This window comes from Mustela erminea, chromosome 7 (assembly GCF_009829155.1).
Source record: "Mustela erminea isolate mMusErm1 chromosome 7, mMusErm1.Pri, whole genome shotgun sequence".
Lineage (NCBI taxonomy): Eukaryota > Metazoa > Chordata > Mammalia > Carnivora > Mustelidae > Mustela > Mustela erminea.
Window position 1 is genome coordinate 49,649,104 of NC_045620.1, and position 16,238 is coordinate 49,665,341.

The 16,238-nt window shown below is 42.5% G+C and overlaps 1 protein-coding gene across 2 annotated transcripts in view; it reads right to left on the reverse strand.

Annotated features, from left to right (window-relative positions):
• Window positions 1-2,601: 2,601 nt before the first annotated feature.
• The window catches only part of ACSS1 (acyl-CoA synthetase short chain family member 1), a 61,936-nt gene continuing 48,299 nt past the window's right edge, over window positions 2,602-16,238 (reverse strand). For both annotated transcript variants that reach the window (XM_032351593.1, XM_032351594.1), the window contains 6 exons: window positions 15,757-15,869; window positions 15,227-15,353; window positions 14,316-14,443; window positions 14,139-14,202; window positions 11,467-11,585; window positions 2,602-3,484 (listed from right to left, as the gene is read on the reverse strand). In XM_032351593.1, the coding sequence (XP_032207484.1) occupies window positions 3,305-3,484; window positions 11,467-11,585; window positions 14,139-14,202; window positions 14,316-14,443; window positions 15,227-15,353; window positions 15,757-15,869 (731 nt within the window). In that variant the 3' untranslated portion in view covers window positions 2,602-3,304. The remainder of the gene's footprint in view (window positions 3,485-11,466; window positions 11,586-14,138; window positions 14,203-14,315; window positions 14,444-15,226; window positions 15,354-15,756; window positions 15,870-16,238) is intronic.

The window sequence follows — 16,238 nt, forward strand, 5'->3', positions numbered from 1 at the left end:
TTTGTCTGTAGTGTCATTTGCAAATATCTTCTCCCATTCCATGGGTTGCCTCTTTGTTTTGTTGACTGTTTCCTTTGCTGTGCAGAAGCTTTTGATCTTGATGAAGTCCCAAAAGTACATTTTTGCTTTTGTTTCCTTTCCTTTGGAGATGTGTCTTGAAAAAAGTTACTGTGGCTAACATCAAAGAGGTTACTGCCTGTGTTCTCCTTTAGGATTTTGATGGATTCCTGTCATGAGTGAGGTATTTCCAAAACTGATTAAGATGGATATCAAGCTACAGATCTAACCCTACAGAGCCCAAGTGGGATGAATAAAAACAAGTCAATAAAAAATAATACTGCAAAAACCAAAGACAGCTGGTATTCACAGACCCAGAAATTATGTATTTATTTGTTCTATTCATATTATACAACAAAATTTCCAAACTGATGAAGGGAAAACTTACAGAACTCCAGTTAGAGGTCACTACAACTCTATTTGGCATCACCACACCCTCCAAAAGCACTCTCTCCAGGAAAGCTTCCTCTTGGCCTGGATTTTGGCTTCTTAACCCAATCCAAAATAACAGTTCACAGAGCTACGCAGAGGTCAACAGTAAAACACCTTAAGAAATAATAATAAGATAATAAAAATAAAATACAGTTGATATTCTTCAAAGCTCTTGCAGGAAGGGGCCACACCTTTGGTTTGAGCTTGGGGATCAAGGGTGGAGCCAGACAAGGGTGGTCCATGCAGGGGGTGCAAAGTCAGCTCTACAACAACCAAGAGCTCATGTTAATTCCACAGCCCTCTCTCCAGTCAGGCAAGGGAAACTGCATGAGAATTCATACTCCCTTTTCTTCACCATGAACTCATTGTGGTGAGTAAATCAGGGATGAGCATTCACCTGAACCAACTCATGACCTCTCTTTAGATAAATACTGTGCACTTATGTCATGAATGTTAGCTGTGATTTCTTTTTTTATATTTTATTTAATATGGACATTTGTCCTTTAGAAATTATGTTGAATAGTTGAATTTTTCCCTTTGAGCACAACTTTTCTTTTAGCTGCTCTAAATGAGAACTATTCTTCAACAACATCACATACTGCTTTTCTTCTGAATCTGAATAGAATTTGCCTCTGGGATTTATGGTTATTGTCAGTCATGCTGTCCTGGAGACACCCTTAACACTGAGATTAGCTATCTCTGGATCCCAGTCCAACCCTGTTTCCACACCACTGATGTCTCCTCTTTCACTGTAGCTGCCCACTCTTCTCATCCCCCAACATCTAGAGAAAGGATAACCCCGAGTCAGGGCAAGACTGTGCTGCTCATGGAGGCAGTCTATGACCCTGAGATCATTTTTGCTGCCTCATTCTTGTTGGGTGTTCCAGAACAGCAACCACCACCAGAACTTTGTGCGATGGTGGGAATGTTGTTGTCCATCTTGTCCAATCTGGTAGCTACTGGCCACATGGCTACTGAGCATGTGAACTGTGGTTACTGTCACTGTGGAACAGAACATTTTATTTTATTCCATTCTATTCTCTCTCTATATATATTTTTTACTTACACCTAAAGAACTACGTAGAACTAGTGTATTGGATAGCACAGCAATCTAGACACCAGTAGGTTTACCAAATAACAGTCTGAGGTAGGTGAGCTCTTAGTCTATATTTCTTCCCTGTAATAGATTTCCTCTCAAATGGCTTTTTAAGTGTTCTCTTTGGAATTAATAGGCCCCTTCCAGTTTGTCTTTAGGATTATATTCAACAACAACAATAGCATTATTTGATCAAAAATATCACCACAGAGAGAAGATAATGAACAAAATAAACTTTATTTGAACTGTGCTGGTCACTGTCCAAGTTTATATCTAAGCCATTTCATAAATAGTGCCATAACTACAGTCCACCAGGGCCACCGCACATGCCACAGGTCTCTGTTCCTAAGCACTGCTTGTTGCTTTGCAACAGAGAACGGACTATCACTCAGTATATCTGCGGGCTACAGCTAATGGCTACCCTGTTAGTGTCACAGGCATACACATCTAATCAGAGAGAAGCAAGCACGGTTGTGATCCACAGTAGGTGTTGAGTACCCCAGACACCCCTTGAACACCTACACAACTGCAAGGCACCATATAACATGGGGTATAGATAAGGAAAACCTTTCCCTGTTCCCAAGAACCCAGCTCAGCAGGCTGCTGTCACCTGTACTCCATCCCATTGGTCCCTGCATGCTTAGCTAATAAATAATCAACGTAATGATTTGCAACCTAATGATTGATACCATCTTGTTAATGTTAGATGACTTAAGGCATACTTAAAAAAGAGAGAGAGAGACTTGTTTCAGAGTTACAAGTCTCATCCTTGGAACATACCAACCACAGAAAAAAGGATGGGCAGTTTTCAAGGATCCATATCTAGCCAAATTAGTGCCGTAATGAGGAGTCACCTGAGTTTTCATTGGCTTCCCTCCCTGAACATCCCACATATTTGGGGCATGTTAACTTCCTACCAAGAGGCATCCAAGGTGGAAAGGGAAAACTTTCCACTTCACAGCTTAGAGAAACAATACATGAATGGTTCTAGAACTAAAATCAGCACATTCATACCATCAATTTTAAGAGTTAGATTTTATTATACATAAACCAAGGGAAATAGAAATATATACCCCCCACAAAAAAAGGATGCTACAAGCTTGAAAGTTCTCAAGATAGCTATATTTAGACAGAGGTATAAACATTGCCAATATGGATTCCCCAATATGCCAAACATTAAAAATGTACCCTCTGACCATCTTCATATTTTTTCATAAGCAGAGGAACAAAAGATTCTCACAATTCTAAATGTTACAAAGAGCATGTGCATGTAAATCCACATACTACATGTGTGTATTTGTACATTCTTCCAAAATATAAAAGTACAAAAATAAAATTTCTGCCTTTTGTATCTAGAAGCATCTGGGGAAAAAAACATGATTGCTTCTAGTTCTCAGTCATCTGAGCAGGCACATGTTACCAGGCTTTTCCTCTTCCTGTGCTGCCAGGAGGTACACAGAAATGGAGATGACAGTGATTTTCATTCCAGGAAACCAAATCCAGGACAAGGGGAAACAAAAGCTAAGCATGTCTCATAGTACCTCTTCATAGGTTCTCAGCAGTAAGAAGGCAGGGCTTAGCACAGACTTCACACGGGGGCAGTATGGGTTATGCTCTGGGAGAGGACTGCTTCTGAGACAGCAGGAAATGAGCAAATCTGAGAACTACATTCTGGAAGGACAGTTAAGGGTATAGGCACTGGGTCTTGATTAGAGGTCATCACTGAGAGGCAGCTTGCTTGTCTTTGTACTTCTGGTAAGCACTCAGAATTTCTGTGATGACACTGGGGTCCTCCAGGGTGGTCGTGTCCCCCAGATCCTGACTTCTGCCTGTGATTATCTTCCTCAGGAGCCTCCGCATGACTTTTCCAGACCGAGTTTTTGGAAGACGCTTCACTACCTGGCAAGGAAGAGGTACAGCATTCAAGTTTGGGTGGCACCCAGACTCCCAACAGTATCCAATTGTGTTGGGATAGGAAAGGTTCTGCCCCAGGGATGACACGCTCACTAGGGACTCAGGAATGAATGACTGAGCTGCCAGAACAAACCTAGAGAACACGAAGGCCTGTGTTCTCTTTTTTTTTCTTCCCACAGTCTGGACATAAATTAATATCAACCCAAAGGTCAGGATCAACCATATGTTAGGGGTTTTGCTGAAGCCCTTCTTCAGGCAGGGTCTGCCCATACTCACGTCTGCCTCACTGACAATACCTCTGTCTCCCATTTGCTATATTACTGACAGGTCCCCAGTAGCAACAGAACCATGCATATGCCATGGCAACTGGTCTCCATCCACTGGCCCAGGCCAAGGTTGCTTTTTGCTGACGTTAAGAGGTAAGAGCTACTATAGAGAAAATGTTGTCTTGTTCAGTGTTTGAAAATTTAGCATTTAACATTTTCAAACAATCATGACCCCCTTAATGTCAACAGGAATATGCTAAGAGCTGTGTTTTGAACTTATTTAACAGTAATCCATCTTTGAGAGGGGTGAGTTCACCTATGGGAGTTCAGGTCTCCCTGAAACTCTGTTCCAGGCCAACAGCTTGAATTTGTGTAATACCAGATGAGCCCGGGGCCACTCCTACCTCCACGGATCTGCTCTGAACCAACGAAGACTGTGGGGAAAATGTTAATAAAGGAGTGGAAACCTAATGGGACTGGAAAGGTGGCCCCACTCTTCCCCAGACCTGACTCCCAACATAGACTCCCTCAGATAGGGGTGTGGCGTGTTTTCTGCACTGACGCCAGATGTGTTCGGAAACCAGATGTGTTCGGAAACCGTGTGTGTGTGTGTATTCATATATCTATATATAGACATACAGATACATATATAGATGTATGTATATATATTCAAAGTGCTGAATGGAACAATCTGCAGCTAACAATACTCTATCCAGGAAGGCTGTGACTTAGAACAGAATAAGATATAAAGAGTTTCCCAGACAAAAACTAAAGGAGTTTGTGACCACTAAACCCACCCTGCAAGAAATATTAAAAGGGACTCTTTTTAAAAATTCTTTATTAAATTTAATTTGGTTAACATATACTGTATCATTAGTTATACCAAGGTAGAATTTCGTGATTCATCAGTTGCATATAACAGCAGTGCTTACTACATCAAGTGCCCTCCTAAATGCCCATCACTCCGTTACACATTCCCCCTACCCACCTCCCCTCCAGCAACCCTCAGTTTGTTTCCTAGAGATCAGTATCTCTTATAGTTTTCTTCCCCCTCTACCTTCATTTTATATTTTTTCTTTCCTTTCCACTAAGTTTCTCTGTTTTGTTTCTTAAATGGCACATATAAGTGAAATCATGTGGTGTTTGTCTTTATTTGACTGACCTTTTTTGCTTAGCATAGTACCCTCCAGTTCCATCAACATCACTGCAAATGGCAAGATTTCATTCTTTTTGATGGATGAGTAATATTCCAGTGTGTGTGTGGATGTGTGTGTGTACATACACACCACTTCTTTATCCATTCATCTATTGATGAACACCTGGGCTCTTTCCATAGTTTGGCTGTTGTGGACACTGCTGCCATAAACATTGCAGTGCATGTGCCCCTTCAAATCACTATGTTTGTATCATTTGGATAAATACATAGTAGTGCAATTGCTGGATTGTAGGGTAGTACTATTTTTAACTTTAAAAGGGACTCTTTGAGCACAAAGGAGAAACCAAATGTGACAAAGACAAAAAATGATCAGAGAAAATCTCTAGACACAATGACAAAACAAGTAATAAAATGGCAATAAATATGTGTCTATCAATAATTACTCTGAATCGCGGCACCTGGGTGGCTCAGTCAGTTAAGCATCTGCCTTGGCCTCAGGTCACGAGCTCAGGGTTCTGGGACTGAGCCCTGCTTTAGGCTCCCTGCTCAGCAGAGAGTCTGCTTCTCTCTCTTCCTCTGCCCCTCCCCCCACTCCTGCATGTTCTCTCTCTCTCTCAAATAAATAAATGAAAGCAATAATAATTACTCTGATTTTAAACAGACCAAACACTCCAATCAAAACGTGCATGGTGCCAAAATGGATAAAAAAAGAGATCTATCTATATGCTGCTAATAAGAGACTCATTCTAGACTTAAAGACACTTGCAGATTGAAAGTGAGGGGGTGAAGAAACATCTAGTAATACTTATCTTGGACAAAATACTTATCTTGGACAAACAAAGATTGTAACAAGAGACAAAGAAGAACACTATATGAGCATAAAGGGGATTTCCAATAAGAAGATAAACAATTGTAAATACTTACATCCACAACAGGGAAGCACCCAAGTATTTATTAAAAAATAACAAAGATAAAGGACCTAATTGATAACAATACAATAATAGTAGGTGACTTTAACATCCCACATACACCAATAGATAGATCATCTAAACAGAAAATCAATAATGGAATAGTGGATTTGAATGACACACTAGACCAGAGGGACTTAACAGATACATTCAGAACATTCCATCCTAAAATAGCAGAATACACATTCTTTTCTTTTTTTTTAAAGATTTTATTTATTTATTTGACAGAGATCATAAATAGGCAGAAAGGCAGGCAGAGAGAGAGGAGGAAACAGGCTCCCCACTGAGCAGACAGCTCAATGCAGGGCTTGATCCCAAGACCCTGAGATCACGACCTGAGCTGAAGGCAGAGGCTAAACCCACTGAGCCACCCAGGTGCCCCCACATTCTTTTCAAGTGAACATGAAACATTCTCCAGAATAGATCACCTATTAGGTCACAAAACAGGCCTCAACAAACACAAAAAACTGAAATCATACAATGCACATTTTTTTGTAAATCATAACTCTATGAGAGATCAACCACAAGAAAAACTTTGGAAAAATCACTGATACATGGAAATTAAACAGCATGCTATGAAACAATGAATGGGTCAACCAGGAAATCAAAGGAAAAATAAAACATAGAAACAAATGAAAATGAAAACACAACAGTACAAAACCTCTGGGATACTGCAAAGGCAGTCTTAAGAGGGAAGTATCTAACAATACAGACCTACATTAAGAACAAAAATCCCCGGTGCCTGGGTGGCTCAGTGGGTTAAAGCCTCTGCCTTCAGCTGGGATCCAGCCCCACATCGGGCTCTCTGCTCAGCAGGGAGCCTGCTTCCCCCCCCCCCCACCTCTCTGCCTGCCTCTCTGACTAACTGTGATCTCTTTCTGTCAAATAAATAAATAAAAGTTGGGTATTCGTCCTTTCTGATGGAGGCATAATACTCCATAGTGTATATGGACCACATCTTCCTTTTGTAGCAACATGGACGGGACTGGAAGAGATTATGCTGAGTGAAATAAGTCAAGCAGAGAGAGTCAATCATATGGTTTCACTTATTTGTGGAGCATAACAAATAGCATGGAGGACATGGGGAGATAGAGAGGAGAAGGGAGTTGGGGGAAATTGGAAGGGGAGGTGAACCATGAGAGACTACAGACTCTGAAAAACAATCTGAGGGTTTTGAAGGGGCAGGAGGTGGGAGGTCGGGGTACCAGGTGGTGGGTATCATAGAGGGCATGGATTGCATGGAGCACTGGGTGTGGTGCAAAAATAATGAATACTGTTATGCTGAAAATAAAAAAAAATTATAAATCAATCAATCAATAAATAAAACCTTTAAAAAAAAAGAAACAAAATTCTCAAATAAACAACCTAACTTTAAACCCAAAGAAGCTAAAGAAAGAACAACAAATGAAGCCTAAATCTAGCAAAAGGAAGGAAATAGTAAAGATCACAGGAAAAATAAATTATATAGAAAATTAAAAAAAATACTAGAACACAAACAGGGTTTCAGACAGGAAGGGTTCAGGGGCTGGGTTAACCAGGTGATGAGTACTACGGAGAGCATGTGTGGTGATGAGCACTGGGTGCTATACCCAATTAATTGTTGAATACTACATTAAAAATTAATGATGTACTATATGTTATCTCACTGAACATAATAAAAACAAAACAAAACAAAACACTAGGAGAGGTCAATGAAACCAAGAGCTGTCTCTTTGAAAAAATAAAACTGATAAACTTCTGGCCAACCAAAAAGAAAAGACAAAGGACCCAAATAAAATCACAAATGATAGAGGAGAAATAACAACGAACACCACAGAAAGAAAACAATATTATAATATCATGGAAAGCTATATGCCAACAAATTGGACAAGCAGAATAAAAGGATAAATTTCTAGAAACATATAAATTACCAAAATTGAAGCAGGAAAAATAGAAAACTTAAACAGACTGGTCACCAGCAAAGAATTGAGTCTGTAACAAAAAAATCTCTCAACAAACAAAAGTCAAGGCCCAGACAGCTTTACAGGCAAATTCTACCAAACATTTAAAGAAGAGTTCATACCTATTCTTCCCAAATCATTCCATAAAATATAAAAGGAAGGAAAACTTCCAAAACCAGGTAAAGATTCCACTAAACTTACTGTCTGACATTTTAGCCAGGCTGCAGTGTGGCTGCTGTTTTCTGAGCTTTACCATGCTGCCCAAGGACAAGAAGAAGAAAGATGCTGGGATGTCAGCCAAAAAAGATAAAGACCGATTGAGCAAATCCAGAAGTGAGGCCAGAAAAAAGGGGTCCAAAGACAAAGTTTGGGACAAGCTCAATAACCTGGTCTTGCTTGAAAAAGTGACATATGACAATCTCTATAAGCAAGTTCCCAACTATAAGCTTATAACTCCTGCTGTTGTCTTTGGGAGACTGAAGATTCAAGGTTTCCTGGCCAGGGCAGTTGTTCGGGGGATCCTTAGTAAAGGACTCATTAAAATCTTGTTTCAAAGCACAGAACTCAAGTAATTTACACCAGAAATACCAAGGGTAGAGATGCCCCTGCTGCTGGTAAACATGCATGAACAGATCCCACCAACTGTACATTTTGGAAAATAAAACTTTATTAAATCCAAAGAGAAAAAAGAACTCTACTAAAAAAGAGAACTAAAGGTCAATATGCCTGGTGAACATAGATGTAAAAATTCTCAATAAAAAACTAGCAAACAATACATTTAAAAAATCATTCACCATTATCAAGTAGGATTTATTCCTATGTTGCAAGGGTGGTATAATATTTTCAAATCAATGTGATATACCATATTAATAAAAGAAAGGATAAAAAACATGATTTCAATAGGTATAGAAAGAGTATCTGACAAAATACAGTACATTCATGATAAAAAACCCTCAACAAAGTAGGGTTAGAGGGAACAGACCTCAACACTATAAAGGCCCCCCCCAAAAAACTCACAGCTAATATCATCCTCAGTGGGGAAAAACTAAGAGCTTTTCCTTTACAGCCAAGAACAAGACAGGGATGTCCATTCTCACCAGTGTTACTCAACATAGTACTACAAGTCCTAGCCATAGCAATCAAACAAAAACAAATAAAAGGCATTCAAATCAGCAAGGAGGAAATAAAATTTTCACTATTTGCAGATGACATGATACTCTATGTAGAAAACCCAAAAGACTCCAACAAAAAACTGCAAGAACTGATAAATGAATTCAGTAGTCACAGAATACAAAATCAAAATACAGAAATCTGTTTCATTTATATACATCAATAATGAAGCAGCAGAAAGAGAAATTAAAGAATCAATTGCATTTACTACTGCACCAAAACCAGAAAGATATCTAGGAATAAACCTAACCAAAAAGGTTTGAAGATGTGTACTGTGAAAACTATAAAACACTGATGAAAGAAGCTGCAGATGACACAAAGAAATGGAAATATATTCCATGCTCAAGGATTGGAAGAGCAAATATTGTTAAAATGTCTAAACTACCCAACCAACTACACACTTAATGCAATTCCTGTGAAAATACAATAGCATTTTTCACAGGAACTAGAACAAACAATTCTAAAATTTATACGTAACCACAAAAGACCCCCAAATATCCAAAGAAACCTTGAAACAGAAAAGCAAAGCTGGAAGCATCACAATTCCAGGCCTCAACTTATATTATAAAGCTGTAGTGATCAAAACAGTATGGTACTGGCACAAAAATAAACACAAAGATGAATTGAGAACCCAAAAATGACCCACAACTATATGGTCAATGAATCTTGAACAAAGTAGGAAAGAATAACCAATGAGAAGAAGACCACCAACTCTGCAACAAATGGTATTGGGAAAAACTGGACAGCAACATGCAAAAGAATGAAACTGGATCACCTTCTTACACTACACACAAAAATAAATTCAAAATGGATTAAAGACCTAAATATGAGTCTTGAAACCATAAAAATCCAAGAGGAGAACACAGAGAGTAACCTCTTTGACATAAGCCATAGAACTTCTTTCTAGATAGGTCTCCTGAGGCAAAGAAAAGAAAAGCAAAAATAAACTATTTGGACTTCATCAAAATAAAAACTTTTGTACCAGGGAGAGCCTGACCCCAATGCCCCCCTAGAATGTGTCATCCCCTGCCCCATATATTCTTTCTCTCTGGTACATATTAACTCTTATTTTATCTTTTCATGTTCTATATGCTGTTTATTATTTGTTTTAAATAATATTACTTGTTTCCAGTTGGAAAAAAAAGGCAACCTACTGAATGGGAGATGTTTCACAAATGACATACCTGATAAAGTGTTAGTATCCAAAATTTATAAAGAGCTTATCAAATTCAACACCCAGAAAACAATCCAATTTAAAAAATGGACAGAAGACATGAACAGACATTTTTGCAAAGAAGACAATACAGATGGCCAATAGATACATGAAAAGATGTTTGACACCACTCATCATCAGGGAAATACAAATCAACACTACAATGAGGTATCACCTATACCTGTCAGAATGGCTTACCTCAACAACTCACGAAACAACAGATGTTGGCAAGGATGTGGAGAAAGGGGCACCTTCTTATACTGTTGGTGGGAATGCAAACTGGTACAACCACTCTGGAAAACTGTATAAAGGCTCCTCAAATTTAAAAATAGAATAACCCTACAATCTAGCAGTCACACTAGTAGGTATTTACACAAAGAATCCAAAAACACTAATTTGAAGGGGTACATGTACCCTGATATTTGTAGCAGCATTATCTACAATAGCCAAACTATGGAAGGAGCCCAAGTGTCCATTGACTGATGAACGGATAAAGAAGATGTGATATCCATCCATCTGTCTGTCCATCCATCCATCCATCCATCCATCCAATGGAGTACTACCCAGCCATAAAAAAGAATGAAATCTTACCACTGACAACAATATGGATGGAGCCAGAGAATAGTGCTAAGCAAAAATAACTCAGAGAAAGACAAATACAATATGATTTCAATCATATGTGGAATTTAAGAAACAAAATATATGAGCAAAAGGGGAAAGACAGAGAGAGATGTGAACCAAGAAACAGACTTAATTATAGAGAACATACTAATGGTTACCAGAGGGGAGGTGGGCAGGGGTGGGTTATTAAGGAGTGTACTGGTTATGGGGAGTACCAGGTGATGTATGGAAGTGTCTAATCACTACATTGTACATCAGAAACTAATATTACACTGTATGTTAACTAAATGGAATTTAAACAAAAACATGTAAAAGATACATAAGTAAAATCTCTGATTTTCTTCGCCACCCAGCCCTGCTCCTATAATTGGCCTCCACATGCCAGAGTAAGAGAGCACCTAATCCTCCCCAGCATGATCCTGTGGACAGGTGAGCTTTGTAAACATTGGCTGTGAGGTCTTCTGGCCTCACCCGCTCTCTGAGGATGCAGCAACTCACCTTCCCCACCTGTTTCCCAGGCTAACCTCCATTTTGCTGCTGATGGAAGGGCTCACTGTTGGCTGTTACTTGTGGGAGTAGAGAAGGAGGCTTACAACACAGTGCCAGTGCACCAGAGGGCCAGGTGCCACTCACCAGAATCTGATCGGGCACGGCGTACTTGGCGATCTTGGTGGCCACTGCAGATCTGAGCTCCTTCAACACGGCGTCTGTGTCACCTGTGTCATCCTTCAACACGATGAAGGCAAATGCAACTGAAAGGAGTCAAAGGTTTGGGGTGTGTTCAACCATGAACCATCTCCCAAGGCAGAGCATTGTACACAAGTCATCATATATCTTAAGGAACTATAAATCATGTATTGGTGACCCGTAACAGCCTCTTCCTTTAGCCCTAAAGATGCATTTCCATTTCATCCAAAGTGGAAAGCGATTCTTTTTTTTCTTCTCAAAGTGGAAGCGATTCTAAGAGCTCTTATGAGCAGCCCAGTGAAGTCAACATGTAGATGAGAGCTCCCTTCAGCTCTGGTGTTGACTGGAAGGGGATGTCACCTTGGAGGTGTGACTTAACCTCTCCTGCTACACTTGTGCCTGTGAAGTAGCCCATAATGTGGGTTCACAGGAGACGTACTACCCAATCCTTTGACATGGTGCATGAGAACATAGCACGTGCCACTTTGGGTATGTGTCCAAAATGGTGGGCCCTAGCCACAGTAGCTATTTAAATGTAAATGAAATTAAGGTTAACATGTAGTTCCTGGGTGGCATGGGCCATCTGTAGCTTGTAGCTACTGTCCTGGACAGCGAGCTCCATCCTGGCTGGAAGCTTGGCTGGGCGGTGCTGACCAACCCATATTTTACCAGAAACACTAGGTTTCATTTGTCAATAGCCTACCATGTTCCAGAAAGGATTAACAGTGGTTCTCACAGGACTCTACATTTCTTTTCAATCCACCTGGGATAATCTTGCATATGTGAGACACAGAGATTGAATTCCATTGTTTCTCCACATGAGCCATCCCAGCAGCACTGTGAACAGTCTATCTTCCCTCAAGGACCTGCAGTGCCCCTTGCATACATGAAGTGCCTGCATACATTCAGCCTGTGTATACCTGCACCAATCCAATCCCATCTTAATTAATTCTCCCCATGGCACACACCACCTAACCTATTATGTAGTTTCCTCATTGCTTGTGTTTACTCCCTATTGTCTGTCTCTCCCCTCCACACCTTGACCCTCCAGCGTGTAAGCTCTGTGAGTCAGGGACTTCTGTTCCTCGCCAAGTCTGGGTCCTAATCAGACAAGACCGGATCAGGAACTCTCGTCAGCCAGACCACGTGCAAACATAGGGAGTGGGAATAAAGAGGTAACCAATAGATATTGCTGTTGTTCGTGTATTATGAATGCATAGGTACTCAAATGCGTCAGAAATCAGAAAAATGTGTATCATCATAAGCATGATACAGACATTCTCCCCAGCAGCCTGATGGGTAGTAGAAGGCCTACTGATCCCAGGGTGACTTGGGCTGTGGCTTCTGTTAATGGGGATGCAAGCTGACCCAAGGCCTCTGAGTCTCACATGAGAGGACCTGTTTCTATCCCCTCCCTCCTTTCCCTCCTACCCCTGACTGCTCTCATGCATTCCAGTCTCCTGCTAAGGAAGAAGCCAGCCTCATGGACATATGCTTCCCAGGGAAAGTGAAAAATGAGTTTTCAAGTGTTCAAAGAGGACGCCTGGGTGGGTCAATCTCTTAAGTGTCTGCCTTCTGCCCAGGTCATGATCCCAAGATTCTGGGATCAAGTCCTGCATTGGGCCCCTTGCTCAGCAGGGAGCCTGCTTCTCCCATTGCCTGTCACTCCCCCTACTTGTGCTCTCAATCTCTTTCTCTTTTCTTCCCTCTTTCCCTCTGTCTCTCTGATAAGTAAATAAAGTCGTCTTTTAAAAAGTGTTTACATGAATATTAAATTTTACAGTGGGTCAATTTAGATAAGGTGTTTGAGTAGTTAATGGAACTGTAGCACACAAATGTGGCGGGAAGGCTGATGACCCCACGGCATGCTGAAACAGAGGATGCCCCTGACAGCAAGTGGGCAAGAGTGCCAGGGTGCTTGGCCAGGCAGTGTAGGATGGCCTGCCCAGCAGTGTGGCATATAGTCAGCAAGCATCCAGGTCACACCAGGCCAAGTGAGTGTGACCACCATGCACTGGGCATTACAATACTCAGGTGACCCTGACCCTGCCCAGACCCACCCACTTAGACACTGGGAGACTTTAGAATAAGGGGTGTCTTCAAATAAAGACTATTCTGGTTATCATTCAGTAGCTGCAGTGGGAACCACAGGTTAGATTCTTCCAAAAAGAATCCCAGAGCTGTACAAGGGCCCACACCAGGGTCTGTCTTGTCTGCCAGCCCCCATAGCAGCTGCCTGGGGCACTGTGCCCGAGCACGTGCAAGGAGATGCTGTGAGCAGGACTGTGTATTTCATGGGCACCCTCCATAAAATGAGCTGCCATGCACACGTGGACAGAGGAGGAAACTCCCAAGATCAGCAGGGGCCCACTAGGTCCTAGCTCCTGTGGATGTGTGCCCTTAAAGGACAGCAGAACTAAGACATTTCAGAAATCGGACCCTTGTCTAACATACATGCTATCAAGTATCCTCACCAAAAGTCTCTACCTGGGACAGAAGAAAGCAACAGCTTGATGCATACAAAACCCCGACCACCCATTCCCAGAGTCCGTTCCTTTTACAAAGTGCCACAGTGTGTGTGAGACCAGGAATGAGGAGCACCTTCGGTGGGCACTCACCTTCTCCTTTGATGTCATGGGGATAGCCAATGACAGCGGTCTCTGGCACAGCAGGATGGTTAGCCTATTTAGAACACAAAACAAAACATGCAGATGAACCAGCTGCCTGAGTTAGCACATAGGTCAATCCAAGGCCTCCCGGAGCTACCCAAGCAAAGGAGGCCCAACTGTGCTCACCATCGCGTCCTCGATCTCTGCAGTCCCCAGCCTGTGGCCGCTGATGTTGATGACGTCGTCCATCCGCCCTGTGATCTGGTAGTAGCCACCTTCTGTCCGGTACGCCCCATCACCAGTGAAGTAGTGGCCTGCACCACAGTGGGGTGCAGTGGTATTCAGAGGTATGCAGAGGTATTCAGCAGCAATACCTCTGAACCAGGACCGAGCAGGGCTCCCATCCATACATGAGGGACACAGCAAGACAGACATCTTGACCTCACTCTATGGAAGAAATCTGCAAAACCCCAGCTCTGTTGACTTCCTGCCTCTCCACCCTTCTGCCAACCCCTTGCAGAGACACTTTTCTAGTTGGTACCATCTGGCTGTGTGCTAGAGAAAGGGCAGTGGCTCCGAATCGGCAGAGTTCTGACCACATCACAGCTGCAAACATCTGAGGAGTAGATGATAAGCAAAGAGCACACCCAAGCAGTCCCCAAAGTGAGGCTCATTCACAAACTTGAGAATGAAAATGAAGGGTTCCAACAGGCACAATGTGTATATAACCTTCCAGCCCAATGACATAAAGCAAACTAGGAAAAAAATGAAAAGTAAGCCAGAAGAAAACTTGCAGTTAGACATCAGGCCAGTTTTCTGGAGTGGTTTCTTCATTCTTCCTTCCTAGTAGCCTAAGGTGTGGTGTGCACACCAAGGGGTGGGTGCTTCAGGCTCTGCATGCAGCCCCACTTAAACCCCAGGGACGCTGCCCACTCCAGAGACCAGGAGGCTCAGAAAGCTGAGGGGGAGGGGCAGGACTCCAACTCCAAAGTGTTACCGCACTACACTCAGTCATCATTACCTTAAAGACATCTTCTGAGCCTATGATCCCCAAGGTGTGGAGAAATGCATGATACAATCCATTTTAGCTGGCTCACCTGGGTAAGGCTTGAAGTAGGCCTCCATGAATCTCTTGTGGTTTCCATAGATGGTTCTTGCCATGCCTGGCCAGGCCTGGGACAGGCACAGAGCCCCAGAGACATTACCACCCTCCACGACCTCTCCCTGTGGACCCAGAGACCCATGTATGAGAGAACGCGAAGATTCTGCTTGAGAAGCAAACAATTAATAATGTTCTTCTGAGAAATGACAGATGGAAGTACCAGAGAAATACGTGAAAACAGGAATGTGAAAAATGACAAGCGTGCCCCAAAAGGAACTGCCCTTCTCCTCTGCAAGAATCCAGCCTGAGATGGAGGTCCAGGAGGACGAGGGCTCACTCTACGCAGGGATTTCAAGTGTATGTCCTGGAGGAGACGCTGCAGTGAACACTCACCCTTCTGCCACCCACCAGAGCTGGGCCTGTGTAACATGAAATAGTGGGCAGGGGAGGCCAGGAAGGCATACAGGAGCACCAGGAGCTCAACAGGGCAAGCACACAGAAGGGGATGCCTTCACCAGGCCTTACCTTCTCGTCCATGAGCACTGGGACAATGCCAAAAAAGGGCCTCATTGCCATGCCAGGGAGGATCTCTGCTCCTTCTTCTGAGGGCCGTGGCGCAATGCAGATGCCACCCGTTTCTGCAGGGAAAATAGAGAAGAAGTGCACACTGGACCCAGGAACTACTGAGATGTTTTATCTAGACATGCCATCAGGGGTCCGCAATGGACACACAAATGCTGCCCCGAGGTGGGAGATGGGTGTTTATCCCTATTTGGCCCCAGTGACACAAAGATATCTTTCTGAGGCAAGACCAGACTTGGGTTCTGCGGAAATAAGATGTGGGCCCAAAGCGGAGGGGTCAGTCCCAGGAGCTGGGGCACTCCACAGGGACAGGTGCTGCTTCCCCTCATCCTCAGCTCTGCAGAAAAGGACAGAGTCCACCTGCTTGGACAGGAAGACAGAGGAAATGAACTGCTTCTGGGCCAGTGCTCCCCACCCCCACACTC